Source organism: Mastigoproctus giganteus, chromosome 1 (assembly GCF_048544385.1).
Source record: "Mastigoproctus giganteus isolate SK-2022 chromosome 1, ASM4854438v1, whole genome shotgun sequence".
NCBI classification, from domain to species: domain Eukaryota; kingdom Metazoa; phylum Arthropoda; class Arachnida; order Uropygi; family Thelyphonidae; genus Mastigoproctus; species Mastigoproctus giganteus.
The window spans coordinates 132,204,198-132,231,749 of record NC_143575.1 but is presented as its reverse complement, the minus strand read 5'-3'; the positions used below and the strand labels follow the sequence as shown (position 1 = coordinate 132,231,749).

The following is a 27,552-nucleotide window of genomic DNA, read 5'->3' as shown; positions in this document are numbered from 1 at the left end:
CTAAATGAATATTTTGCATCTGCATTCACACATGAGGAGTTATTCAGGGAGCGGAATGCCAGAGGTATATTCAACTCTGGCAGTAAGCTAGATAATCCTATAATAACTGAGAGTAAAGTATAGGAGAAATTGTTGAAGATAAACATAAGAAAGGCACCTGGGGTGGATGAAATCTATCCAGTTATATTAAAGGAGGCAGCAAAGGAAGTAAGCAAACCCTTAGCCATAATTATGAGAGCTTCCCCGGACTCAGGCAAGGTACTCATGGACTGGAGATGTGTAAATGTGACCCTAATCTTGTAATAACTGAGAGCAAAGTGGAGGAGAAATTGTTGAAGATAAACACAAGAAAGGCACCTGGGGTGGATGGGATCTATCCAGTTATATTAAAGGAGGCAGCAAAGGAGGTAAGCAAACCCTTAGCCATAATTATGAGAGCTTCCTTGGACTCAGGGGAGGTACCCATTGACTGGAAATGTGCAAATGTGACCCCAATTCACAAAGGGGGATCAAAGGCTGACACAAGTAATTATAGACCTGTGAGTTTAACTTCTGTTCCCGGAAAATTAATGGAGGCACTGGTGAAAGAAGCACTGCAGGATCATCTAGACAAGACTTCAGTTATAGCTAGGACACAGCATGGTTTTGTTAAGGGGAAGTCTTGCCTGACCAATTTGATTGGATACTATGATGCAGTCACAAAACAACTGGATGCAGGGAATAACTTTGATATTATATACTTGGATCTTAGAAAGGCTTTTGATACTGTTGCACATGGAAGACTGCTGCACAAATTGGAGCAGTGTGGCATTGGAGGCAAGTTGCTGCTATGGATAAAGGGGTGGTTGAGGGGGAGAAGACAGAGAGTGGTAATCAATGGACACTGCTCATCGTGGACTAATGTTATTAGTGGAGTCCCTCAGGGTTCAGTATTGGGGCCTTTATTGTTTTCTGTATTTATAAATGATATTGATGATGGTATATCAGGCTTAATGTCCAAGTTTGCAGACGATACGAAGGTTGGCAGGGTTGTCAAGGACACTACTGACACTATGCTGCTGCAACAGGATTTGGAAAGGTTGAGCAGATGGGCTTCGAGGTGGCAAATGAAGTTTAACATTGACAAATGTAAAGTACTACATATGGGAAACAGCAACCCCAGAGCAACGTATCAACTCTGTGGTACTACACTGACAGTGGTAGAGAATGAAAGGGACCTGGGGGTGGTGGTGCAGGCAGATATGAAGTTCTCTGAGCAGTGCAGACGAGCTGCAAGAGTAGCTCATGGTGTATTGTCAATGATATATAGGAATTTTTCTAGCAGGGATAAGGAGGTGATTATTCCCTTGTATAAGGCAATGGTCAGGCCACACCTAGAGTACTGTATACAGGCCTGGAGGCCTCATTTCAGGAAGGATGTAGAGCTGCTGGAACGAGTACAGAGAAGGGCAACTAGATTGGTGAATGGGACAAAGGGGTTCTCTTACGAAGAAAGGCTTAAGTTTTGCAAATTACAGTGTCTGGAAACTAGGCACCAGCGGGGTGATCTGATAGAGGTGTACAAAGCCTTGAATGGTTTGAGCATGCTCAATGCTGATGGGATTCTTCCTCTAGCTCAGAAAAATCACCTGAGAGGGCATAAATTCAAATTGAGGAAAGACAGATGTAGGATAGATGTGCGGAAATTTGCCTTTAGCCAGCGGGTGGTTGGTGGGTGGAACAGACTTCCATCCCTTGTCGTGGAAGTTGATAGCCTAAATAAGTTTAAGGCTCAGCTGGACAGGTATTTCGAACGAACAGAGGGGTGAAGTGGAAGTGGTTATTTTTATTTATTTATGTTACTTTTTTTTTTTTTTTTTTTTGGCTGATGCTGCATAAGCTTGCTTTCTTGCATCAAATGCCTCTACTAATGCTAATGCTAATGCTAATCCACAAATGATGGTCAAAGAGAGACACAGGTAATTACAGACCTGAGTTTAACTTCTGTTCCAGGGAAATTAATGGAGGCACTGGTTAAAGAAGCATTGCAGGATCATCTAGACAGGACTTCAGTTATAGGTTGGACACAGCATGGGTTTTTTTTAGGGGAAGTCTAGTTTGATTGATAAATCTGACTGATTTGATTGCATACTATGATGTAATCACAAAGGAACTGGATGCAAAGAATAACTTTGATATCATATATTTGGATCTTAGAAAGGCCTTTGATACTGTGGCACATGCAAGACTGCTGCATAAATTAGAGCAGTGTGGCATTGGAGGGAAATTGCAGCTATGGATAAAGAGATGGTTGAGTGGGAGAAGACAGGGTGGTAATAAATGGACACTGCTCATTATGGGCTAATGTTATTAGTGGAGTCCCTCAGGGTTCAGTGTTGGGTCCACTGTTTTCTGTATTTATAAATGATATTGATGATGGTATATCAAGCTTAATGTCCAAGTTTGCAGACGATACAAAGGTTGGCCGGGTTGTTAATGACACTAATGACAGTATACTGCTTCAACAGGATCTACAAAAGTTCAGCAGATGGGCTGAGAGGTGGCAAATGAAGTTTAACATTGACAAATGTAAAGTACTACATATGGGAAGCAGTAATCCCAGAGTAACGTATCAACTCTGTGGTATCACACTGACAGTGGTAGAGAATGAAAATTACCTGGGGGTAATTGGGCAGCCAGATATGAAGTTTTCTGAGCAGTGCAGACAGTCTGCAAGGGTAGCTTATGGTGTCTTGTCAATGATATACAGGGATTTTTCCAGCAGGGATAAGGAGGTGATTATCCCCTTGTATAAGGCAATGGTCAAGCCACACCTTGAGTACTGTATACAGGTCTGGAGGCCTCGATTTAAGAAGAATGTAGAGCTGTTGGAACAAGTAGAGAGAAGGGCAACAAGATTAGTGAACAGAACAAAGGGTTGCTCTTACGAAGAAAGGCTTAAGTTTTGTAAATTACAGTGTCTGGAGGCTAGGCACCTGCGAGGTGATCTGACTGAGGTGTATAAAGCCTTGAATGGTTTGAGCATGCTGAATGCTGATGGGATTCTTCCTCTTGCTCAGAATAATCACCTGAGAGGGCATAAATTGAAATTGAGGAAAGACGGTTGTAGGATAGATGTGCAGAAGTTTGCCTTTAGCCAGCGGGTGGTTGAATCCTGGAACAAACTTCCATCTGTCGCAGAAGTTGATAGCTTAAATAGATTCAAAGCAGAACTTGACAAACATTTGGAGTGAGGGGATGGGTGAAATAAGGGGTGGGGTTTTTTTTTTTTTTTTTTTTGGCTGATCCTATATAAGCTTGCTTTCTTGTATCATGTGCCCTTGCGAATGCTAATTATTGTCTGCACCTGTATCATGCAGTTTTCACCTTAAATGACCACCATAGCTGAGGGCATTTCTGTATTTTTTGCAATAATGTTTACAACTGAAAAAGGGCATCCTCCAACCAAAGCTATTGTGATGTTACTTTTGTCTTATTTTACTTTAACTTGTCCCCATGTTTATTGAAGAAACTTCAAACCTGTTTTTTTTAATCCATTTTCTCAGCGATACTGCATTATTATAAATTTAATATGAATCCTGAGACTATAGGCCTGTTTAAATTTATGTTATTTTTAGTTACTTGTATGTTGGTATGTGTGATTCATAGTGTGCTTTTCAAGGAAAATAGCTTTTTTTTTTTATAGTCAGGCACAAACTTCAATGGATTTTTTAAAACAAAAAACATACAATATTATTTTATTTTGGTGGGACATTAGTATAGCATAAACTTTAGTTTATACTATTTTATTTGATTAAAAAAATTTCCAGTATTCACCATCAGAAGCCCGATGTTATAAAAAAGGGGAAGTGAGTCATTTATGATATTTTGTACTGTGCAAAGTGTAAAACCAACACATTTTGCTTCTGCAAGACAAAGTTTTAAATAGTTCACTCTTTTATGAAAATAACTGTACTGTTATTAGGGTATCCCACTGTTTCTATGCTCTCAAACATATAATGCAATTTTCATAGTCAAAACAAACTTTCACTGACATGATCACCAAACATGATGAAAGAAGAAATCTGTTCAATAGATCATGAGCTGGACATCATACAATTAGACCAAAAGTTGTCATGCAGACATTAAATCTCTCGATGAAGCTGCCTCCAGCATTAGCAGCACTTCTAGGAACAAATATTGCTTCTCCAATGTTAATGTTCTCTTGTAACACTGTCAGGAAGGTTCTTCTTATTTATATACACTGACATTCCTAAATCCATAAGTGTGCATTGAATCTTATCTACAGTAAAGCGTAAACAGGTACTGAATAAAATGGAAAGAAAACCAACTTGAATAAACTATTTTAACGTTTTATCCACAATGGTAAATATTTATCATGGGTGTATAAAACTTTAGAATAGTTTATTTCTTGATAAATGAAATTAGAGACATGCACATCATGGAGTTTTTAATCCACATGGAAGGAAATCACCTGACCTCAGAATGATCTTCTGACTTGACAGAAGAAAATTCATATTTCCTTCATATATTCATATTTGTACAAATTATTAGTACATTTGTACTAATAATTTGTACAAATACCTTCCCGATATTTGTACTAAATAAATGGCTGCACTGATACAGTGGCCTAATATTATATTATTTTGCAGTTATGTAAAATAATATAATATATAATACTATTTTACTTTTTACTATTTTATATAAAAATATTTCATGTTATTTGTATATGAATGTGTATAACTTTTCAACTGGTCCGTCACCAGTCACTACTTTTGATCAACTTTTATAAAGTCCAAGAAACCTCTTTAAATAAAGGAATACATAAACTACCATTTTATAAAATGAACATTTTTTTCTGCTTCAGTGTGGTTTCAGAACTTTTATTCCCTTAAGCAAATAAATTTTTAAACTTTTGCTAGATGACCACATAATTCATGGTCCGCTTACTTCAAGAGACTTTCAGAGACCATACCATCCCGGACAAATGTGAGTACGAAAGGAAAAATTACATGAAGCTTACCTTTGATGTATGAACAGCACCATTCAGCAGGGAGATGGCAGTGCGCTGTTGCGCAAGGTGATGCGCCAGGGGCGCATACAGAAGGCCACTTACCACGGCAGGCAGTTGCCCTGGCAACACAGGCTGAAGCGGAAGTTGCTGCAGCAAAGCATTCTTCAAGGCCAGATGGTTGCGTCCATTGATCAACAGCTGGTCCTTTAGGTGCTGCGGAGGATGGAAGTATTTACACGGAGGTTTTTCTCTGTTGCATCGCCCCTAAAAGATAGTAACAGTTTACAATACAATCAGTATAAAGTCAGCATTGTGGTATCTTAATCTGATCTTTAAGGATTGATAAAAATTACCTATACTCTTTGATCTGTTTTATTAGAGTTACAATCAAACTATATAGTTACTAGTTCCTGTATATCCAGCCTGATGTGCTAAACCAAAACATGAATATTTTGATATTTAGGATAATTAAAACTAATTCCCAGTCAAATTTTTAACAGGGTGTTTCATAGGCATTTATTTATCTGCATTGTGCTGATCTCTGTGCAAATTTAATAACCACTAGATAACTGTTATTTATTGAAATAAAGTACATGGGCACCTTAAAACGTGCATCACAGATCCGGCTGTTGATATCAGTAGCACACACAGAAATTTTGTTTGGTGGGAAAGCTCGTATGTTCCACATTGGTAGCTTCTACACGTGTTAGCCGATGACAGCACAATTGTATACAATGAGCTCATGGCTTACGAAAACCCGGTTTATGAAATTTCAAATTTTGAGACTGGAATTGAGTTCACAAACTCATATCTAGACCTTACAAAGACTTTCCTACTACTTCATAATTTGCCGCCAGTTCAAAACTTGCCACCATTGTTATACAATACGGAATAGCATAATGTAAATCCTGAACTTCATAGAGTAAGGTTTAAAGTAAAACTAAATAACGAAATACATAGCACTGTATTAGAAATCTGTTAGATTAGTATAGTATTATCAATTAATCAGTAAAATTTATTAATCTTATTAAATTTCATTCTTAATTAAATTATACTTAAACAGGATCATGACCTAGACTAGAGCAGCAAAGCAACAAGCACAAAGTAGCGGTAGTACTCTGCCTCATTGGAGAACCGAAGGGGGCCATTCTCCAATGCATCAGTCTAAAAAAAATGTGTGAAGTGTGAAACGTTTGCAGACCTGTCTAGAAGAGAACATGATATAGAGGAGAGTGTCTTTATGTGTACTAAGTGCAGGGACTGTGAAGAAATTAGGTGCTAACTATGTGTTCTGATGGGCGTCTAGGGCATTTGAGGTGTAGTATAGATGCCCGCGAAGAAATTAATATGAGGGACCCATCAAGCTCTCAGTTGCCCAACTCAACACCAGAGCTCACTCCTGTGCGTCAGGCAGCACAGTGGCAATCTACAAGGCAGAATGTGCCAGTCCAACAGGACATAGTTATTGTTGGTGACTACTGTCAGAGAGACAGGAAATATATTATGCAAAAAGGATAAGCGGAACAGGACCAGGGCATTCCTGTCGGGGGGTTAAAGTTGATGATGTTGTAGGGCAGATATCATCTTTTAAGGACACAAAAGGTGATATTATAATACATGTTGGCACTAATGACCTTAAGAGTAAGAGATCTGCAAATTTACTTAACAAGTACAGGTCAATACTGAAAAAAAGTTGTGAGTTAGGGATAAATTTGAGAGTGTCTGCAATTCTGAAAAGACACGATAAGAGGGAGTATATGATGAGAGCCTTGTCAATCAATTTGGCCCTGAAGAGATTCTGGAAGGCTCACAGGGTAAAATTTTTTTCAGAGTGGTCTGTGCTTGCTAACAGGAGAGACTGCTTCTACAGGGATGGGATACACTTAAATAGAAAGGGTGTAAGAATATTTGATGATGCTATCAAGGCAGTGTGAGTTGGGTTGGAAAACTGCTAGCTTGGGGGGGATTCACAGCCTAAAAGATTAACAGTAGCCACAGGCAGAGGCGAAAATGATTCTTGCAGTGCTTCTATTGTAATGAGCAGGAACCTAGAGAGCAAGTTGCTGAGGAATTCAAGAGCTGCTGGGAGTCAATCATGGGACAAGTAAATGCATGGGCTCAGTTAGGGTAACTAAGAGTAAGAACAGGTGCATTTACACACAAATAGAAGTATGGTAAATAAATTTGATGAATCTGAAATGCTGATCAAGGCGTCAAAGACAGATACTGTTGGGATATCATAGCCATGGTGTCACACAAATATAAGCAGTGCAGAATTGTAATTTGTGGAGTACAAGGTGTACAGAAAGGATAGACAGGATAGGAATGGATGAGGGGTTCTGCTGTTAGTTAAAAAACACAAAATCTAAGGAAGTGCATCCAGTTGACATGAGTGGACAGTGCAATGCTGAGTCTGTTTGCTGTGACAAACACTGGGAAAGAAAAAATGAGTGAGTGTGTTATAGGGCTAATGACTCTGATGAGTACAACAAACAGTTGCGCAGAGAAATAGAGTGGGCCAGTAAATCAGAATGTAATGGGTGATTATATTCTGATTTACTGGCTTATAATGGGGGATTTTAACTTTCCAGATATTGACATAGAACTTGTGGGTTGGTGACGCGTACATTAGCAACACTTGTGAATTTATTGGATGACTGTTTTCTACAGCAACATGTTTGAGAGGGAACCAGAGGAAGTGGAAGAAAAGGAGGTGATTATCCCTTTGTACAAGGCAATGGGCAGGCCACACCTTGAGTACTGCATACAGGTCTTGAGGCCTCATTTTAGTAAGGATGTAGAGTTTCTGAATGGTTTGATCAGCCTAAATGCTGACAGGATACTTCCGTTTGCTCAGATTAAGAACATGAGGGGATATTGATTCAAATTGAGGAAAGACAGTTGTAGAATAGATGTGCAGAAGTTTGCCTTTAGCCAGCGGGTAGTTGATTGCGGTAGTTGTGGAACAGACTTCCATCTTTTGTTGTGGAAGTTGATAGCTTAAATAAATTTAAGGCTGAACTAGGCAAACATTGGGAGTGACCGGATGAGTGAAATGGGAAGGGTTTTTTTTTTTTTTTTTTGCTGATGATGTATAAGCTTACTTTCTTGCATCATATTTTTCAACTAATGCTAATAAAGCATTGCCTTTTGAATTTAAAATGAGGAAGAATGAAATATTTTTGGCTTTTATGTACAGTAGTTAAATTAAATCCAGCATATTATTTAAAGTATATTTTAATGAAAAATGTGGTATAAAGAACATGTGAATTTAGATAAAACACTGTTAGACATAGTATTAGATAAAATGGTTTATGGTTAGAAAAGTTTAATTTATTGTTTAGAGATACTTTCTGTTCTTTTTGAAGTCAATTCATGCTTCGAGTGAGGAAATATGCAGCTTTTGATAATTTTAATATTTCCTTACATTTGTATGAGGTGCATAGAATTTCCACTTGGTTAGTCACACTGCAATTAGACTTGCAGAAGTGGGGGAGTTAATCAATTATAAGTAACAGCTATGATAATGTTGCTGTTTCAGTGACCATTTATATTTAGATTATAAAGTATAAACAGTTCTTTATATATGATTCCAAAGCCAGTGTGCTGTAGAGCTGTTTTTTTAAGCATAAACGTTCTTCTGTACTTGCATCTTTATTAAGTACATCTCTTCAAATGCAATCCATTACTATTGTGTATTGCAATAAAGTTATTATTTTAAAATGTTAAAATAATGTTAATTTTTAAAATTTGTTGTTAGGATATATCTTTCATAAATCTTGTGGTTCTTCCAATTGTTGCATATTTTTTGGAGTAAAACTTTTTTCCCTTTTTGGAACACATCCTCATTATATTTATGAGAAAATCATGCCCAATTTATGAACTATTCTCAGGAATGCATGATGTTCATAAATTGGCAGATGACAGCAGTATAAAACAGAATGCTGTTGGGGAGCTTCAGCAAACCCCCACCCCAACTAGAACATTGTTTTTCATATTGGAGTCACCCCCTCAGCCCTGAATGTGGTATGCCTCCGCTCAATATACCTGTAAACTTTGTTTAACTTACATAAAAAGTTTCAAATAAATTTCATTAATTAAATGTGACACTTGAAAAATTGTTATTCTGATGTTCAGAAAGAAAGAACAAGATAATTAAAATACCTGATCTTATAAATCTTTATGTTGTGGCAGATGTAATCAATTTGAAATTAAAATATCCCTCTTGTCATTAATTGATCATTTCATGTTACTCTTCTATATCTCTAATCTAGATAGTATGAATCAGAGCTGTAATACTCAATATGTTCTACGTTGATAATAATATTAGCAAAATAATAAGAGGAGTTTACCTCAATATAGTATGTAGAACACTTCTGTATGATACCCTCCAGAAATTAAAACGGAAAAAATTGACATCTTACCGGTACATTAGAGTAAAATATAAATGATTCAATAATCAATTTAAAACAATTAAAAATCAAATTAAGGCAATTAAAAGAATCGAACGAAAATATTCAAAACGATTTTCCTTCCTGAAGCTGGCAACGCTTTTCTACCGTATGTCGTGATCACAGGAATGAAAAATTACCGAATCGGGTTAAACCTGAAACTTAGTGATTATTTGTCTTCGCGCATGCGCGTAAAGGTCCACCCATCGGAGATCAAATATGGCCGCCGAACATTAACAGAATTCTCGTGTAATTTAATTTCAACGGTTTCTGCAATTAATAGTCACGTATAATTACGTTGAACTTTAAGTATTTTGGCCTCGTTAAATAAAAAAGTATGTTTTTCGTTAATGGCATGAATGGCTAATTCTGACGCTGCTGAACGAGAAGCACGAACTGAGGCTTCATGTTGATTTACACGAATATTAAGAGAAAATCGCGTCGAACTTTGGTAAGACGAGTCGGAATCACAGAAAGAAATGTTGTATAAAAAGGTAAAGTGCAGCCATTATCAACCCACTGCAGGATGGAAGCCTCCTCAACAATTTATGCTGAGGGAAATGGACCATAATCTGCCACGCTGGTCCAGTGCGGGCTGGCAGATCGACCGTATTCAGCAGTCAGGGGTTTGAACCCCGGTCTACTCAAAGAGTGTGTGCTACTGCACTCCTGCTCTTGACCACTCGGCTACAGAGGCCTAGATCATTAATTTTTGTTGCGAACGCGGAAAGAACCGAGCGATTGTTCAGTATAGTGTGTAACTTCCGTATTGGCCCAGCTACAATTTTAAATTCGGTATCTTTAAAGAATCTGTTAAGCTGTTTGTGCCACTGTTCAACATATGGGACAGAAATAAACTATTTTTTGATATTACTATTGTTGATTGGTATAGTATTTTGTATCTTATCCTTAGCTTGTACCCTAATTCGGTTTATTGTGGTAACGGAATAACCCCTGTTTAAGAATCTGCTAGTTAATATTTGTATTTCTCAGTCCAAAGCAGATTCCGTCGTTGAATATTTATAGGCATTTAGAAATTGATTAAAGATAATCAATCTTTTGTAGGTGAACGGGTGATAGCTATTAAATGTAGAAGCATACCGGTGTTTGTAGGTTTTCGATAGATGCTAAATTGTATTTTATTCCAGTCCTGGGTAGCGTGAAATTTAGAAAGTTTAATGACTTTGCATCCGTATCCTCCCTTTCCAATGTAAATTTGAGTCTAGAATGAACAAATGTAAATTTGAGTCTAGAATGAATATTATTAAACGAATGTAAAATGCTTGGATAGTACTACTATCGGTAATAACTAGAACATCGTCTAAATACCTCCCATAGTATGTGATACGGGGTTGAAAAGGTGTCAAATGTATATGCTCAATCGTTGAGCATATACATTTCTCTGACATTAAGCCACTCAGGCTCACATCCATTGGTAATCCAAAAATTTGTTTGTACACCTTGTCTCGAAAGGTGATGTAGTTGGCCTCAACTAACAGTTTAATTAAGTGAAAAATATCCTTAATAGATAGCTTCGTATAATTAATCGGTGTCGAGTTTTTATTTAACATATCCCAAATAATATCTAATGTGTATTCAAAGTTGAGGCCAACTACATCACCTTTCGAGACAAGGTGTACAAACAAATTTTTGGATTACCAATGGGTTTGAGCCTGAGTGGCTTAATGTCAGAGATCTATCTCTCAACGATTGAGCATATACATTTGACACCTTTTCGACCCCGTATCACATACTATGGGAGGTATTTAGACGATGTTCTAGTTATTACCGATAGTAGTACTATCCAAGACATATTACATTCGTTTAATAATATTCATTCTAGACTCGAATTTACATTGGAAAGGGAGGATACGGATACAAAGTCATTAAACTTTCTAAATTTCACGCTTACCCGGGACTCCAATAAAATACAATTTAGCATCTATCGAAACCCTACAAACACCGGTATGCTTCTACATTATAATAGCTATCACCCGTTAACCTACAAAAGATCGATTATCTTTAATCAATTTCTAAATGCCTATAAATATTCAACGGCGGAATCTGCTTTGGACTGAGAAATACAAATATTAACTAGCAGATTCTTAAACAGGGGTTATTCCGTTACCACAATAAACCGAATTAGGGTATAAGCTAAGGATAGGATACAAAATACTATACCAATCAACAATAGTAATATCAAAAAAATAGTTTATTTCTGTCCCATATGTTGAACAGTGGCACAAACAGCTTAACAGATTCTTTAAAGATACCGAATTTAAAATTGTAGCTAGGCCAATACGGAAGTTACACACTATACTGTACTGAACAATCGCTCGGTTCTTTCCGCGTTTGCAACACAAATTAATGATCTGGTATACAACATTTCTTCCGGTGATTACGACTCGTCTTACCAAGGTTCGACGCGATTTTCTCTTAATATTCGTGTAAATCAACATGAAGCCTCAGTTCGTGCTTCTCGTTCAGCAGCGTCAGAATTAACCTTTCATGCCATTAACGAAAAACATACTTTTTTATTTAACGAGGCCAAAATACTTAACGTTCAACGTAATTATACGCGACTATTAAATTGCAGAAACCGTTGAAATTAAATTACACGAGAATTCTGTTAATGTTCGGCAGCTATATTTTATCTCCGATGCGTGGACCTTTACGCGCATGCGCGAAGACAAATAATCACTATTTAAGTTTCAGGTTTAACCCGATTCGGTAATTTTCATTCCTGTGATCACGACATACGGTCGAAAAGCGTTGTCAGCTTCAGAAAGGAAAATCGTTTTGAATATTTTCGTTAGATTCTTTTAATTGCGTTAATTTGATTTTTAATTGTTTTAAATTGATTTGAATTGTGTTAAATTGATTATTTAAATTTTACTCTAATATACCGGTAAGTTGTCGATTTTTTCGTTTTAATTTCTGGAGGGTATCATACGGAAGTGTTCTACGTACTATATTGAGTTAAACTCATCTTATTATTTTTCTAATATCTCTAATCTGTAATTTGTCTATTTTTTGCAATCTGCATAGACAAATTCCATGAATAAGTATCGAGAAGCTGAAATGGTTGTGGTTGATATCTCAAAAATATTTAATAAGATTAGGCATAGAGCCTTTTCAAGCAGATGCCCATCCTATGACCTGTTTTTCACAACTGAATATTTACCCATCAGTGGATACTCATTGTGCATGTTTCTGGTGGAAAACATGCAAAATGAGTGGAAGCCCCACCACATTGTTTCTCTTTTGACAATAGTGCACTATTATCTATTTTTCCTATTTATTGCTAAACAAATCTTGCATGGCAAAACAACTACATCTACTTGAATAGACCATGAGGGAATTAAACACTTATTGGCAATCATTTTCAATGGAGAAAGAATAACTAGTTAATTTTAATCTTTATAAAACCGAGCCCTATATTACTTCTCATGATAAAAACATCACTTTCACCTACGCTTATATTCAACAACAGAGATTTCTCCACCTATAATAATATCAGACTAACCTTAATTTGCAGAAATATTACATATATAGCTTCCTCAAAAAAAAGTTTTTTTTTTTAATCCCCAGTTTGATTTTTCATCTGATTAATTACTTATCCTGTGGAAATCTTCTGCTCCTAGAATATGCCATAGTGTGATGATACTTCTAAAATGTGCCAAAACAGAGCATCTAGATTAGTCAATAATCTCTCTCTCATATATATATATATATATATATATATATCTGCTCAGTTTTCTTTATTTTTTCTATGGACGTTCCACAGAACAGCTCTTCTGAATTTTCCTCTAACCCAGAGACAAAGAGAGCATTGCAACTGACTCATCGCAGCTGCTAAGCCATGACACGATGAAAAGCATGTGTGTGTGTGTGTGTGTGTGTGTTGCAAAATTGTCTAGAATAAGTATACTAAACTGATGCTAGAAATAGAGTAAACAATAAAGAAAACTATGCATATTCAAATAGCAACAAACTACAGGCAACCCTTGTATAACATGGTACTTGTACAACATAATTTCTCTCTAACACGATTGATAAATTGCCGAAATCCTCGCACAATATGGTACTTATATAACATGGTTTCACTCTAACACAGTTAGAGAATTGCGGCGAACCTTGCATAACACAGTATTTTTGAGCTTCTGTGAAGGGGAAATACTGATATTAAGTTGGATGTAATTTTTCAACATTTCCATTCATTTTTGTGAATCGCCACTGGTGACTTGCTAGTCATTACAAAAAAAAAAAAAAAAAATTGAGAAATCCCCATATTTTATTTTGTTGGGAAATCCCTGTGTTAGGTTCTGTGCTATTGAACTTGTGCGTTAGATCCCAGTGATGCTAATCTGGAAGACCAGCAGCATCACTGGGAGGTCTCCTCACCACGTACAGATGCCCACGGCGAGGGGTTACAATTGCGAAAACAATGTCAAAAAGAAAGTGTTTAAGTATTAATGATAAAGCAAAGATTGTTATGATATTGACCAGGGTTTTAAGAAAAAAAGATGTTGCGGAGAAATATGGCATACCTGCAAGCAGTTTATCCACGATTTTAAAAAATCGAGAATCAATTTTAAATGCAATTGAAGGAGGAGCAGACAAGAAACGAATTAAGTTGTGTATATACCAAGATGTTGATAAAGCTATTCTAAAATGGGTACAAATGATACATGAAAAGAATATACCAATATCGGGCCTAATAATTAAGCAACAAGCTCTGAAATTTGCACCGTCCCTTGGAATTTCATTCCAAGGGACTGTGCAAATAAAGAATTTAATGCGAGCACTGGGTGGCTAGATAAATTTAAGAAGCACCACAGAATTGTGGAAAAGGTTATTTGTGGAGAAAGTGTTAATGTAAGCGAAGAAGATTGCAACAGTTGGAGGAACAATACCTTAAAGAAGATTTTGGAAGAATATGAGCGTAAGGATGTTTTTAATGCTGACGAAATGGGTTTATTCTTTTAAATGTTTACCGAATAGAACACTTGCTTTTAAGGATAAATGTTTTGGCGGAAAGCAAAGAAAGAATCACTGTGCTAGTTGGAGCAAATATGACAGGAAGTAAAAATTAAGACTTTTAGTCATCGGAATATCAAAAAACCCAAGATGTTTTAGAGGCACAAAATCTTTGGAAGTTGACTACACCTTTAATAAAAAAGCATGGATGACAAGTGATAGTTTTGAAGAATGGATATTAAAACTAGACAAGCGTATAACAAAAAAATTAAAAAGGAAAATCGTGTTGGTAACTGACAACTGTCCGGCACATCCCGCCAAACTTAAAAGTGCGAAGTTGTTTTTGAAATAAAATACATTAAAAATAAATGTAGATTCGTTTTCATTTTCTGATTAGATAACGATTTCTAATAAAAAAAAAAAAAAAAAAAAAAAGAGAGATTCTGTATAACGAAATTTCTCTATAACGAATTTTTTCGCTGGATTTATCGAATTCGTTATAGGGAAGTTCGACTGTGTGTATATATATATATATATATATATATATATATATATATATATATATATATATATATTTTTTTTTTTTTTTTTTTGGCAAATGCAGCAAAACCCTCTGGCTTCTTTGCATTATATGGCTAATACTATTACTAAATAATTGACAAAAGTTAGTTATTTAATTTTCATTTCTGTTAATTTCAGAAAATAGAACAAGACAACCGATTTTAAAAAAAAGAGAACGAGCGTACCTGAAATATGACACAACAATGCATACATTACCAAATTATTACAATTAGATTTCACTTGTACTACAACATCCACTGAAAATCGAAATGTGATTTTTTAAACTCATAACAATTGCTTTTTATTAATAATAATAATAATAAACGTAAGAAAATCAGGAACGTACAAGATATGACAGAATGGTAGATTCGCGAGGAAGAAGAACAACAGTCGATCAGGAAGTCTCACACCTAGTGATCCCCAAGTAATAGATAAAGATCACGATTCATGGTACAAGAAGTTCATGCACACAGAGGCACATAGCGGAGTAGTTAACCCAGATAAAGGGGCTCACTTTTGGTGAGCATGGGCTCAGCAAACCCAGGGTCCTGAGCTGGATATCATCATTCTTCTCTTCCTTGGTGATTTCCTTCTACCCCCGCCCCTCTCTCTCTCTCTCTCTCTCCCTCTCTCGTAACTCAGAAATTTTTTTTTTTTTGGCTGGTGCAGCAAAACCCTTAGGCTTCCTTGCACCATATGCTAAGATAATAATAATAATAATAATAATAATAATAATAATAATAAAAAGGTGCCCTGACACAATCTTTAACTCAAGGAATCTCTTACCTGAAGGTGAAAAAGACACCACAACCTGGCAAAGTACAGACCAATCACTTGTCTCCCAACAATGTACAAGATCCTGACCAGTTACATAACTAAGAAGATATCAGACCACTTGGAGAGCCAGAACATAATGCCCGAGCAGCAAAAAGGGATGCAAGGAGCAATTTACCATTGACTCTGCAGTTATGGAGCAAACCTAAAAGAAGTACCCCAACCTGCATGCGGCCTACATCGACTACTGCAGGGTCTTCGACTCCGCTCCATATAGCTTGCGGATCGAGACCCTGGAGATCTACAAAGCCAACCCGACACTGGCACATTTCCCTGGAAAATGGCAAAATGGAGACCAGCCATCAAGGTCGAGAATATCACGACCAAACCTGTCCTCATCAGAAGAGAAATCATCCGGGCAGATTCCCCAAGCCGACTATGGTCTGTAGCACTCAACAACTTGTTGTTTGGTTTTTAGGAGCATTAGCAACTAAGGCCATATTGCTCCGGGGTATGCGGTGGTCATTCCCTGACCTTTCCGCATCCTCCGTATTTGGCGTTCACGGGCTCGAACCGCACTCAGACTGTCCACTATGCTCAATAACAGCAAGTATGGATATACGCTAAAAGAAGGGGGAAAGAACATGTTCAAACCCCCCCTCTCTCTCCTGATATGCATGGATGACATCAAACTCTGCCGCAACCGAGAATCAACTACATCTACTCCACATCACAGAACAGCTGGGTACTGACATCAGGATACAATTTGGCCAAGATAAATGCAAGACCAATGGATTACATTAAGGACATCCATTCGGCCGAAACTACCAGCTGAAGACCAGTTAAGAGATTGAAGCCACGACAGAGGGAGATAACTACAAATATCTGGGGATGATGCAGGCTCACCCGTTAAAAAAAATAAGGTGATCAAGGTCTGCCTGACTCAGAAATACCATCAGAGGTCGAGAAGCCTGCTAAAATCAAAGCAGAATGGTGGGAATATGGACACAACCATAAACGCTTATGTAGTCGAAGTACTAACATACTCCTTCGGAATCACAGATTGGACCAACGCCGAGCTTATGGGATCGAACAAGATAGTGATCACCACGAGCCACCAACACCACCCAACGTCGACTAGCGAGATACTGACCATAGCCAGGAAAGGAGACTAACTGAATAGTTAGTCTCCCACCTTCTCTAGTTGAATAACATTATTCCAACCGATCTGCAAAGTTTCCCATACATTTTGTGAAGATGAGCAAACTTCACGGCCTTGACCGTCTAGATGATCCCATAAAAGCTATGTTGTGTTTAAGTGAGGCGATTGAGGTGGCCACACAATAAATTTGCAATACCTTTTCCTGTTTTTTTAGTTTCTATAAAGTCCCTGCGCATATTTAGAGCTTGCTTCGGGTCATTCTCTTGTTGTAATATAAAATTTATTCCACAGAGTCCAAGTCCATAGGATATTGGATTACGTTTAAAAATGTTTTTACAGCATTCTTTTCTTAAAACTCCTTCAATTCTGACGATGTCATCCACTCCAGAAAAACAGAAACAACTCCGGATCATAATGGAACCACCATCGTGCCTAACTGTAGGCACAAAGCAATGGGACATTTTTTTTTTTTTTTTTTTTGTTCAGTTGATCGTCTCGCATAAATACGCCGCTTGGTCCAAAAATTTCAAATTTGGATTCATCCTTCCATAGTAAATGTTTTTTTGCTCTTCAACTTTTCAATACTGATGGCTCTTAGTGCAAGCCACCGTTTCTTTCGATTTTCAGGTTTTTCGGACCGCTACACGACCATGAAGTTCTGCTTGTTTAAGACGAAGTTTTCAGTGGATTCAGGACATGGGAATTTCTCTGTTGCTATTGAACTCAGCTCGGATTTCAGATTTCACTGTAATTCGTCGATTGCCCTCAGAAATCAGCAGTCTTTTTTCTTGTGCTTCCGTTGTTAGGCACGATGGTGGTCTTCCTGATCGTAGTTTGTCCTATAAATTGCCAGTCTACATGAATCGTTGAATGGTTTTTTTACTCCTTTAAATGAAACACCTAGATTTTTGCCAATACATCTTCATGGAATACCTACCTTTATAAAGAGTTATAATAGTGATTCTTGTTTTCAACAAACCTTATTTCTTGCCATGCTTATCGCGAAACACAAAACTTACACCAAACACTCTTTCTGAATGACAGGTTGTTGGGTTTTATTGGCGCATTAGCAACTAAGGCTATAACGCGCCAAAACATAAAAACAAGTAAAAACTGTAAAAGACAAATATCAATAAACAAGTAACAATAACAAGGTAGATATTTTAAATGCGAGTAAAAAGGTTTACTGATTTTAGGAAGCTAAAAACAGCAGAGACATGGTCATTATCAGACAATATCTGGCTGGGTGCATACTGCTCAACCAGATGACTAAAAGCGGTAAAATATACATCACGTTCGTGTCTAAAACGTGGACACTCGGTTAAAATATGATGAATAGTTAAAAAGGTGCCACAGTTCTCACACATAGGAGAGTCATCTGCCCTCAGCAGAAATGCATGTGTAAGATGACTATGTCCTATGCGGAGGCGAGCTAAAACAACTTGCTCTCTACGGTTCCTGCGCAGAACTCTGAATGACAGGTGTTCAATTTTATAAGTTACACCTCTTGCTCCTCAATTTATATTATTGCAAAACTCTAGAAACATCTATAATATTCCATGACATTGAAACAATACTCCCACTTTCTAGAATCAGTTACAACGTTCTATCACGTTCAGGAGTCTTCTACACCTATCTGGAATATTCTAGACATTTTTTTTAATATTATTTAAGTTTTTTTGATTTTGGTAAACATTTGTTTACCAATAATTAAAATTGGTAAACAGAGTTGGTCCCATTTTAATAAAAACTTTGAAAACTCAGAAAAATGAAACTTTATTCCAAACTTTCAGGCGGCAGTAATTATAGTTTATCTTGTTTACAAGTTGCATATATATTATAGTCGTTTTTGTTGGCTTCAAAATCTTGTATCACCCTGTAGGTAGTGCGGGTGTACAGGGTGTTTCAAAAATGATGGCCAATAATGAAAAGTACAAACTAAAATAAGCAAAAATGCCCCAGTGAACATCGGCCGCAAATGAACAGTTTTCGAGATAATGCACATTTTCTGTTAAGATCCGCCACTGACTATGGGAGCACTCTGGGAGAGTAGTCTGTATTGCTGAGACCTTGTACATGCTGGATATGGTAGGGGTACAGTAATTGGCGAGGTAAAATTCGCCACACACACACACTGCTATAACTCAATACACGCTCTTGCTGAGCAACTCTCCTTGACGAAATTCCTGGATTTTGTTCTATTCTTTCTAACACCCTTTCCTCAAAATCAGGTGTTATGCTTCTGGGCCTAACTGCTCGTACTCCATGTGCGAAGCGTCCATGTTCTCTAAGGTGTTGATGTACCCTCATGAATGTGCGCCTGTTGGGCTGCCTTCGGCGGGGAAATGCTTCTTGGTACAAACGTGCAGCCTCGAGTGCACTGCTTTTGGCTTACCCATACACAAAGCGCATGTCCGCATACTCTTCGTTTCTCTTTCCATGTTGATTATCCTTTGACAAGTATTAGTATGCTTGCTACGTCTCAGAGCATTGAGAGAGGGGAAAGGGAGAGAATGAGCATAACCTAACCTAAACAACAAGTCAGTGGTGGATTCCAACTAGAAATGTGCAATATCTCGAAAACGATTCACTTAAGGACCCATGTTTACTAGGCTTATTTATTTATTTATTATTATTATTATTATTTTTTTTTTTTTTTTGCATATTGTAGTCTGCACAGTTCACCTTTAAATTATTGACCATCACTTTTGAAACACCCTGTATAGCAGATTAATTATAGTTAGCCTGTTTTTTAGTGAATAATGGATCTAGAGTGGTAGTTGAGAGATAGAAGCGGTATACGTTGTTGTAATATAGTTTATAGAGTTTAATAATAAATAGACCATGAACATGAAAGCCCAAACTTTTACAACTGGAAAGGATCTGGCAGCAATGCGTGCTTTGCACACCAACCGTTTTATCTGAAGGAGAAACAGAAATTTGTATTGTGCAGGAGACTGCAGAAGACACACCTACAGAGAAAGAATGGATCGTTAAGTGGTCAATGCCACAAATGTCTAACTTTTATCAGCTGGGTGGGAAAGAGAAAGAAACCTGAATGTTCCTGTCAAAGGTACAAATCAGATTTCTTCTTTGATGGACAAAGAATAATTATATTTAGAACTCAAGTACAAATAGTATGTTGAATTTTACGAGCATACTTTCGATCTAGAGAAGCTGGATTAGCCTTCAAATTACATTGAGACATCGATTGAGTTAAGCTGTTTCGGATAATAACCAAGCAAGCAAAGCAACTGCGCTTCAGTTTATCTTGTTTACAAGTTGCGTAATTACACGATCGGTTTTCCTGTTTTGGAGGATGAAAGACTTGAAGTGTTGGGAAATAAAACTGCTCCTCCGCACCTTGACCACCGCTTTTTCTCACCCCCCACTCAAGTCTTAAGTAGGGCTCTGGTTATACCCTACTTTCTCGAAAGGGTGGGGGAGGTACATAGCCACAATACTGCCATGGAAGCTGATGTCAAAAGACATACAAGGAAAAGTGATAGCAAAAGCAAAAAGAGAAGAACTCTTAAAAAATAAGTCAGTCTTCTAATTAGCTTCGAAATTCTGCTCAGTTAATTTTACTTAGCATCAGCACAAAACATTGCATCGTTCCCACTGTACCTGAATTAAAAATGATTTATTAAAAGAATATAAAAATAAAATAAGTATCGCCACTGAAAGAAGTTTGCCAAGGAATTCGGCCTACAAAAAATATGTTATTGATCTATGAGATGAATCACAGACTCAACCTGACCTACAAATTATTTCAGTTTCCTCAATCGAAATCTTTCAGCTTAACTACTCGTAAATACGTGACTGAAGATGCCAGCTCAGAACACTGTGTACTCACATTATAAACCGAAGATAATATTAAGTAAAAAATTCGATTAATGTTTTCTCTCCCCCTCTCCCCCCCTCTAGATGGAGCCATGTATTTCTCTTCGATGAGTGAATAATGATTTCTCTCCTTGTCCTTACGGGTATAAGATGCTCACTAGACATCTTATCTGTTGTCACAACTGATGAAATGTAATCGATCAAAACGCTATCTTGGTAGTATTGTGACAATGATCACTACAGGTTGTCCATCTGGAAAGTTGCGAGAATTTGCGTCAGCGTATTTAATAAACATACAGTACAGTGACAAACAATCACTGTAATTATTATTAATGTACAATAAAGGAAAATATAAAATAAATAAATAAATAATACAAATACTATAATAATACTAAAAGCCAGAAAAAAAAAAAGTGCAAAGAAGCAACAGGCTTTTGCTGCAGTTGCCGGCGAAAAAAAAAAAAGAAGAGTATAAGAAAATGCAAATAATTTGCTCCCCTCCTCACATAGGTAGCCATCCAGTTGACCTTTGAATTTATTCAAACTGTGTCTCAACAACCTCCGAGGCCAATTCGTTTCCAGCAATCAAGACAAACTGCAAAAAGATTTGTTGCAATTTGTTAAAAGAAAAGTTCCTACAATCTAGTCTAAACCTCTAACCCTTCATAGGTCACCTATGAGGTGCCTGGTTGCCAAGCTCTGCAGCCCACAGAGTCTTTCCTCGTATGGTTGCCCTTTTGTCGATCTCACCATGCGAGCTGCCCGTCTTTGGAACCTTTCAAGAAGTTCAATATCTTTTATTACATGAGATCTCTATACTTGAAAAACAGTGTTCTAAATGTGGTCTAACAACTGTATTATACAGCGGGACTATACTCTCCCTATTTCTACAAGATAATGTTCGATAAATCATCGATAGGACACCATGGGCTTTCCGGGCTACCTCTTTATGCTTCTTAGAAAACTTAATATCTGGCCGTATCGTAACTTCCAGATCCCTTTCTTCCTCTACTGTTTTTAATTCAACTCCACCAAGTGCATAATTTATTTTTGGCTGCCATTCTCCAAGTCTAAGACTTTGCATTTTTCTGTATAACTGCCACTTTTCTGACCATTCTTGAAGCCTTTTCAAGTCATCCTGAACGAGTGCTGCATAGTACTGATCATTACCAAACTTTATGTCAACTGCAAATTTTGACAAAGCTTTCTATCCCTTATTCGATTTCGTTTACGAAAATCAGATACAAGAGTGATCCTAGAACCATCCTTGGGGGACCCCCACTTCTGACTTTACACCAATCAGAAGAATATCCATTAATGACTACTTTCTGCCTTGCAGCAACCAAGCACTCAATCTTAGAATTTTTCTAGTAATCCCAAAATGTTCTAGCTTAGATGAAGGGCTGAGCGAAATGCCTTGCTAAAATCCAAATAAACATATTGAAATTGTTTTTTACATCCAGCTCATGAGTAACTCAGTCAAAATAGCCTATTAAGTTAGTTAGACATGATTTTCCCTTAACAAAATCATTTTGTTTGTTGTTCACAATGCCATTTCTATCGAAATGTCCCTGAGTTGAAGTCCTCTAAGATTTTCCCTACCACTAAAGTCAGACTACCGGTCTGTAGGTACCGACTTCGCTCTTAGAACCGCCTTTATATATTGGTGATATGCTGGCACTTCTTCAATCCAAAGGAATCTCACCCGAGTTCAAAGCTGTCCGCATTATTAACTTCAGTGGTTCAATACACTCCCTGGTAGTCTTCCTCAAAATTACTGGGTATATGCCATCAACTCTAGGAGCCTTACTTGCCTTTATTCTCGAAAGTTTTTTCTAACAAACAGTCATCTGCAATTTCGAATTCAATAATTTGATATGGCTCAGTCTCACTTTCACAGCCTCTGCTCAGCATGAAGGCTCTCACTTCAGTAAAGATAGGTGCAAAGTACCTGTTCAATTCATTCACAATATCAGCTAGGTTGGCTACGACTTTCTCACATGGGTCCGATCTGATTCGCTTCTTCTTCCATTTCACATTCACGAAAAAGTTCTTGTCCCCATTCTTTCCTCTGTTAGTGTTTTCTCATATGCAGCCTTGCCTCTCTAACATTGTCTGTGTTACTACTACAAATCAACTTGTAGCTATTGTAGGCTTCAGTACTTTTCATCGTTCTTTAACTGTCCCATGCTATCTTTTCGTGCTCTATTTGACTGGTCAGCTCCGCATTCATCCATTTCGACATCATCCTCCTGCGATACGTGTATTTTCTTAATGGTATATGCGTTCGTGGCTTCTGTGATTTTTGCTTTAAAAGGTATCTCATAATTCAAATATATTTGCCTATACACTGCATTCCGCCTAATTAATAGATGCCATATAGCGCCTTAAACTGTCAAAAGTCCCGTCTTCTGAAGTTAAAAGCAGTGCATTTACCTTTAACTAGTGCAACATATATTTCTTCATCTTCCAACTGACGACTGCTGATCACTACCTGCCAGTGGTTCCTGTATTTTAAGTCCCGTGTGTCATCTAATTCGTGAGTAACATGCTGGTACAAATAATAGTCATCTAATTTATTTAAAAAAAAAAAAAAAAAAATTCCCCAAGGCGAGTTTCTCTTCCACTTATTCCAATTTATGTGGGACAGATTGAAGTCACCCATAATAAGACATTCGCGCTTGCTTACCCATTCCATCTGCTTATCGAGGCTCTCATATTATTCAAAATCTTTTGGTCTGTAGATTACTCCCACTTTTATTACACCTTTGCGTCCGACTAACACACGCCAGACAGATTCTGTGTTGACGGATGTAACTTCAGACTTTTAGCGCTCAGGCTACTTTTTATAAGGAGCATGACTCCTCCCCCCTTCCATCTTCCCTAAATATTATACATATCATAATGGAACTCGTCCTTCCCATTTCCCGGGCGGCACCTCGTTTCTGTTAGCCCTATTATGTCAGCGTTAGTTGTAATAACCAGGAGTTCAAATTCAGCCATTTTATTGACAACACTCCTCACCTTCCATAGTTTAGTACCCTAACACACCCCTTGCTGTTATTCAGACTTGTTTCCCTTGTGAGACAAAGTATTACAAATATACATATTTCTCTTCGTAAGAACAGAGTGTGGAAGTAAAGCACTTTAGGAATAAAGAAAACACTTCCGGAAATATTTACATTAGTGGGAGTAGGCCACTTAAAGAATACGGTAAACAACGGTATGGTCAAGTGCGGAAGGAGGTTAAAATTAAAAGTTTCGAACAATAGTTTAATTCCTCTATTACACCGCTACTTGAAGACACGATATTTAGTGCAGCTCAAAAGGTATGGTCAGCAGGTGACCTAGAGGCAAACGATGAAAAAGTACAGTTGTGTGGGAAAAACAGAATGTGAGTTACTGACGTATGAGAAGAGGGAATTTAAAGAATAACACCGTGATTGGGTCAGGTTTAAATTAGATAGGCAGAAATAAGAAAACGAGAAGAAAATAAATAACGTTTTAGAGCCAAACGTTGTAGGCAGTCATTGTTGTTGCTGTTCGGAGTGGTTGCTGTTGTAGTTCTGGGTTCAGTTCTGGGAAAGTCTCACTATGTAATGAAGAGTTCTGTCGTGTACTACAGAGGCTGTTTTAGTAGCGTGTGTGTGTGTTTTTTTTTTTGGGGGGGGGGGGGGGGTTGGAGAGAGAGAGAGAGAGAGATGTAGTAGTAGTGGCATGTGATGCAAGAAAGCAAACGTATGAGCTTATGCAGCATCAGCCAAAAAAAAAAACAAAAAAACACACCATTCCCTCCAAATGCCTGTCCAGTTCCTCCTTAAATTTATTCAACCTATCAACTTCCACAACGACAGATGGAAGTTTGTTCCAGCAATTAACCACCCGCTGGCTAAAGGCAAATTTCCGCACATCTATTATAATCTGTCTTTTCTTAATTTGAATTTATGCCCCCTTAGGTTCGTAATCTGAACAAGTGGAAGGATCCCATCAGAATTCAGCGTGCTCAACCCATTCAAGGCCTTATATACCTCAGTCAGATCACCGCGCAGGTGCCTAGTCTCCAGCCACTGCAGTTTGCAGAACTTAAGCCTCTCTTGGTAAGAGGATCCCTTCATTCCCCTCACTAATCTTGTTGCCCTTCTCTGTACACGCTCAAGTAAATCTACATCCTTCCTAAAATGAGGCCTCCAGATCTGTACGCAGTACTCGAGGCGTGGCCTGACCATTGCCTTATACAGAGGGATAATCACCTCCTTTTCCCTGCTAGCAAAATTCTATATATCATTGACAAAACCCCATGACCTGCCCTGGCAGCCTGTCTGCATTGCTCAGAAAACTTCAGTGATAGAAGAGAAAGTACTGAAAAGAGTAAAGTAAAATGGTACCTGTCTTGTCCAGTTACTCCTTAAGCAGTAATGTTATTAGGGAAAGTTTAGCTTATCAGTTGTCGGGCATTTTCCTGTACTAGAAGTTCATCCGGAAGCTGAGTAACAAGTCAGTCAGATTGTGCCCCTGGCTTCTGACTACTGCTGTGGTAATTTCCTTCAGTATTAACAGAGAACTGTTCCCGAAATAAAACAGTTACTGTAAGAGTTATACGGCAGACTCCAACTAAGAAGAGAGACTTCGCTGCACTTCGTGGACGGAATCCTCACAAAGAAACCCCGCCGCGAAAGAGAATTTTCCAATTTCACCCTTTCCAAAACAACACAGTTAAGCGAACGTAAGTCCTCTTAACTGTGTTGTATTGGAAAGGGTGCTTAGATAAAATTGTAGATTATGTCAGATTAAGGTTGAAGTCGAAGAAATTACGAGAAATATAAGGAAATGTTTAGTATTGAGTTGATTTATTGGTTGGAGTTGTAAAGAGAATTGATATTGCTAAATTAAGAGATATATGGAATTGTTAAGTTTAAGTTAGCATATGGATTGCTGTTGTGAAGAGAAATGATATTGCTGCTTAAGAGAAATATGAGGAAGTGATCAAGACTGAATTAGTTTAATGTTTGCAGCTGTACAGAGAGCTGCTCAACCCATGTATTAACAATAGTTAATGAGAGAAATTTTATGGAAATGATTAATATGTATTAACAGATTAAATGGAAAAAATGAATAGATTAATAGTTGTAAGAGTAGTTTTGTATAATAAATAACTTTGTTTTATAATTTTTGTGTAATTTCTCATGAAAAGCTGGCAGCTCACATATATAATATACTGTATAAATATGTTCCCATTAAAAAAAAAAAAAAAAAAAAAAATATATATATATACACACACACACAGGGTGATTCACTACCAGTGCGACAAACGTGCAGGAGGTGTAGGGGGCCCAAAGACGAATCGGAATCACATAGCATTGCAGGGTCCGAAATGCCTTCGTCATGCGGTAGAGGGCCTTGAACGGGAGGTCGCGTGAACAGCGATCCTGCTGGAAGTCAGCATTTGCGAACCGGTTTCCTAGGCAGTAGGATGGACGAGTATTCAAACGTTGAACTGGCCGACATGCACCTCGCGTATGGAGCTGCGGACTGTAACGGGCGCGCCGCTCTGCGCTTGTACCAGGAACGTTTCCCGCACAGGCGTGCTCCTCATCATACGATTTTCGCACGTGTGCACAGAAGGTTACGTGAGACTGGTTGTTTCACGAGAGGTACCATGAATCGAGAGCGAACGACGAGGACGCCAGACAATGAGGAGAATGTCCTACGTCTTGCAGAAGGCAATCCGAGTACGAGCACTCGAGCGATAGACCAACTATTGGGTATTTCCCAATCCACTGTATGGAGGATACTGTCAACAAACCAAATGAGTTCATACCATCTGCAACGCGTCCAATCATTGGAGCCTGCGGATTATCCACTCCAGAGGACTTTTGCTACTTGGTTTCTTCAACAGAAACGGTTCGCAAATGCTGACTTCCAGCGGGATCGCTGTTCACGCGACCTCCCGTTCAACGTCCTCTACCGCATGACGAAGCATTTCAGACCCTGAAATGCTATGTGATATCGATTCGTCTTTGTGCCCCCTACACCTCCTGCAAGTTTGTCGCACTGTTAGTGAGTCACCCTGTATATATATATATATTTTTTTTTTTATGGGAAAATCCCTCAGCTCCTGGAAATTCTGATATTTTAAAGCGTCAGGTGCTTGTGGGCCTTAATGCTGGAGGGGGAGCTCTTGTACTAAAATAATAACAATTGCCACTAACGGCAATACTAAGGACAGGGGAAATAAAAATAAATTAAAAAATAAATAAATACTCCCCCTTCTCCCTTACCCTGTCTGTATCAACCCACTTATTTGAAACGTTGTTACTAGGCCGCCGTAGCCTAGTGGTCAGGCGCGCAGGTGCATAGGTACACGTGCCTTGAGTGACCGGGGTTCAAGCCCGTGCTGCTGAATACGGTGCTGTTTCTTGTATTCTGTGTATCTTGTAAACTCCTCTGACCGTTTGGTCGTCCCGGAGTATAAACAGAAAATTTATTTATTTTATTTACTCTCAGAAAACCTTGCCAACGTCGGCTGTTGCTGCAACAAACAAGAATTCCTGAGGTGAGCGCAAGGATTACGTTGACCCACATCATCAGATAAACTCGGATCTATATTACCTTTCTCTACACTAACTAGCAGTTTCCCCTCAACTCTTAAGGTATCCTCAATGATATTGGCAAAAATCCTTGTACCACCTTTGTTCAAATGAATACCATTTCTACAAAACAGATTCCTTCTACCTACAAGTGAGGAACCACGCTGATAAAAATTCCCA

The 27,552-nt window shown here is 37.9% G+C and overlaps 1 protein-coding gene across 6 annotated transcripts in view; it reads right to left on the bottom strand.

The window, feature by feature from the left end:
* LOC150091143 (protein muscleblind-like) overlaps positions 1–27,552 on the bottom strand; it is a 920,216-nt gene that overhangs the window by 431,843 nt on the left and 460,821 nt on the right. For 5 of the 6 annotated variants that reach the window (XM_090374423.1, XM_090374442.1, XM_090374460.1 and 2 more), the window contains one exon: positions 5,024–5,278. In XM_090374423.1, coding sequence (XP_090230549.1) covers positions 5,024–5,278 — 255 coding nt within the window. The remainder of the gene's footprint in view (positions 1–5,023; positions 5,279–27,552) is intronic. The other variant, XM_090374451.1, reaches the window with a different exon arrangement.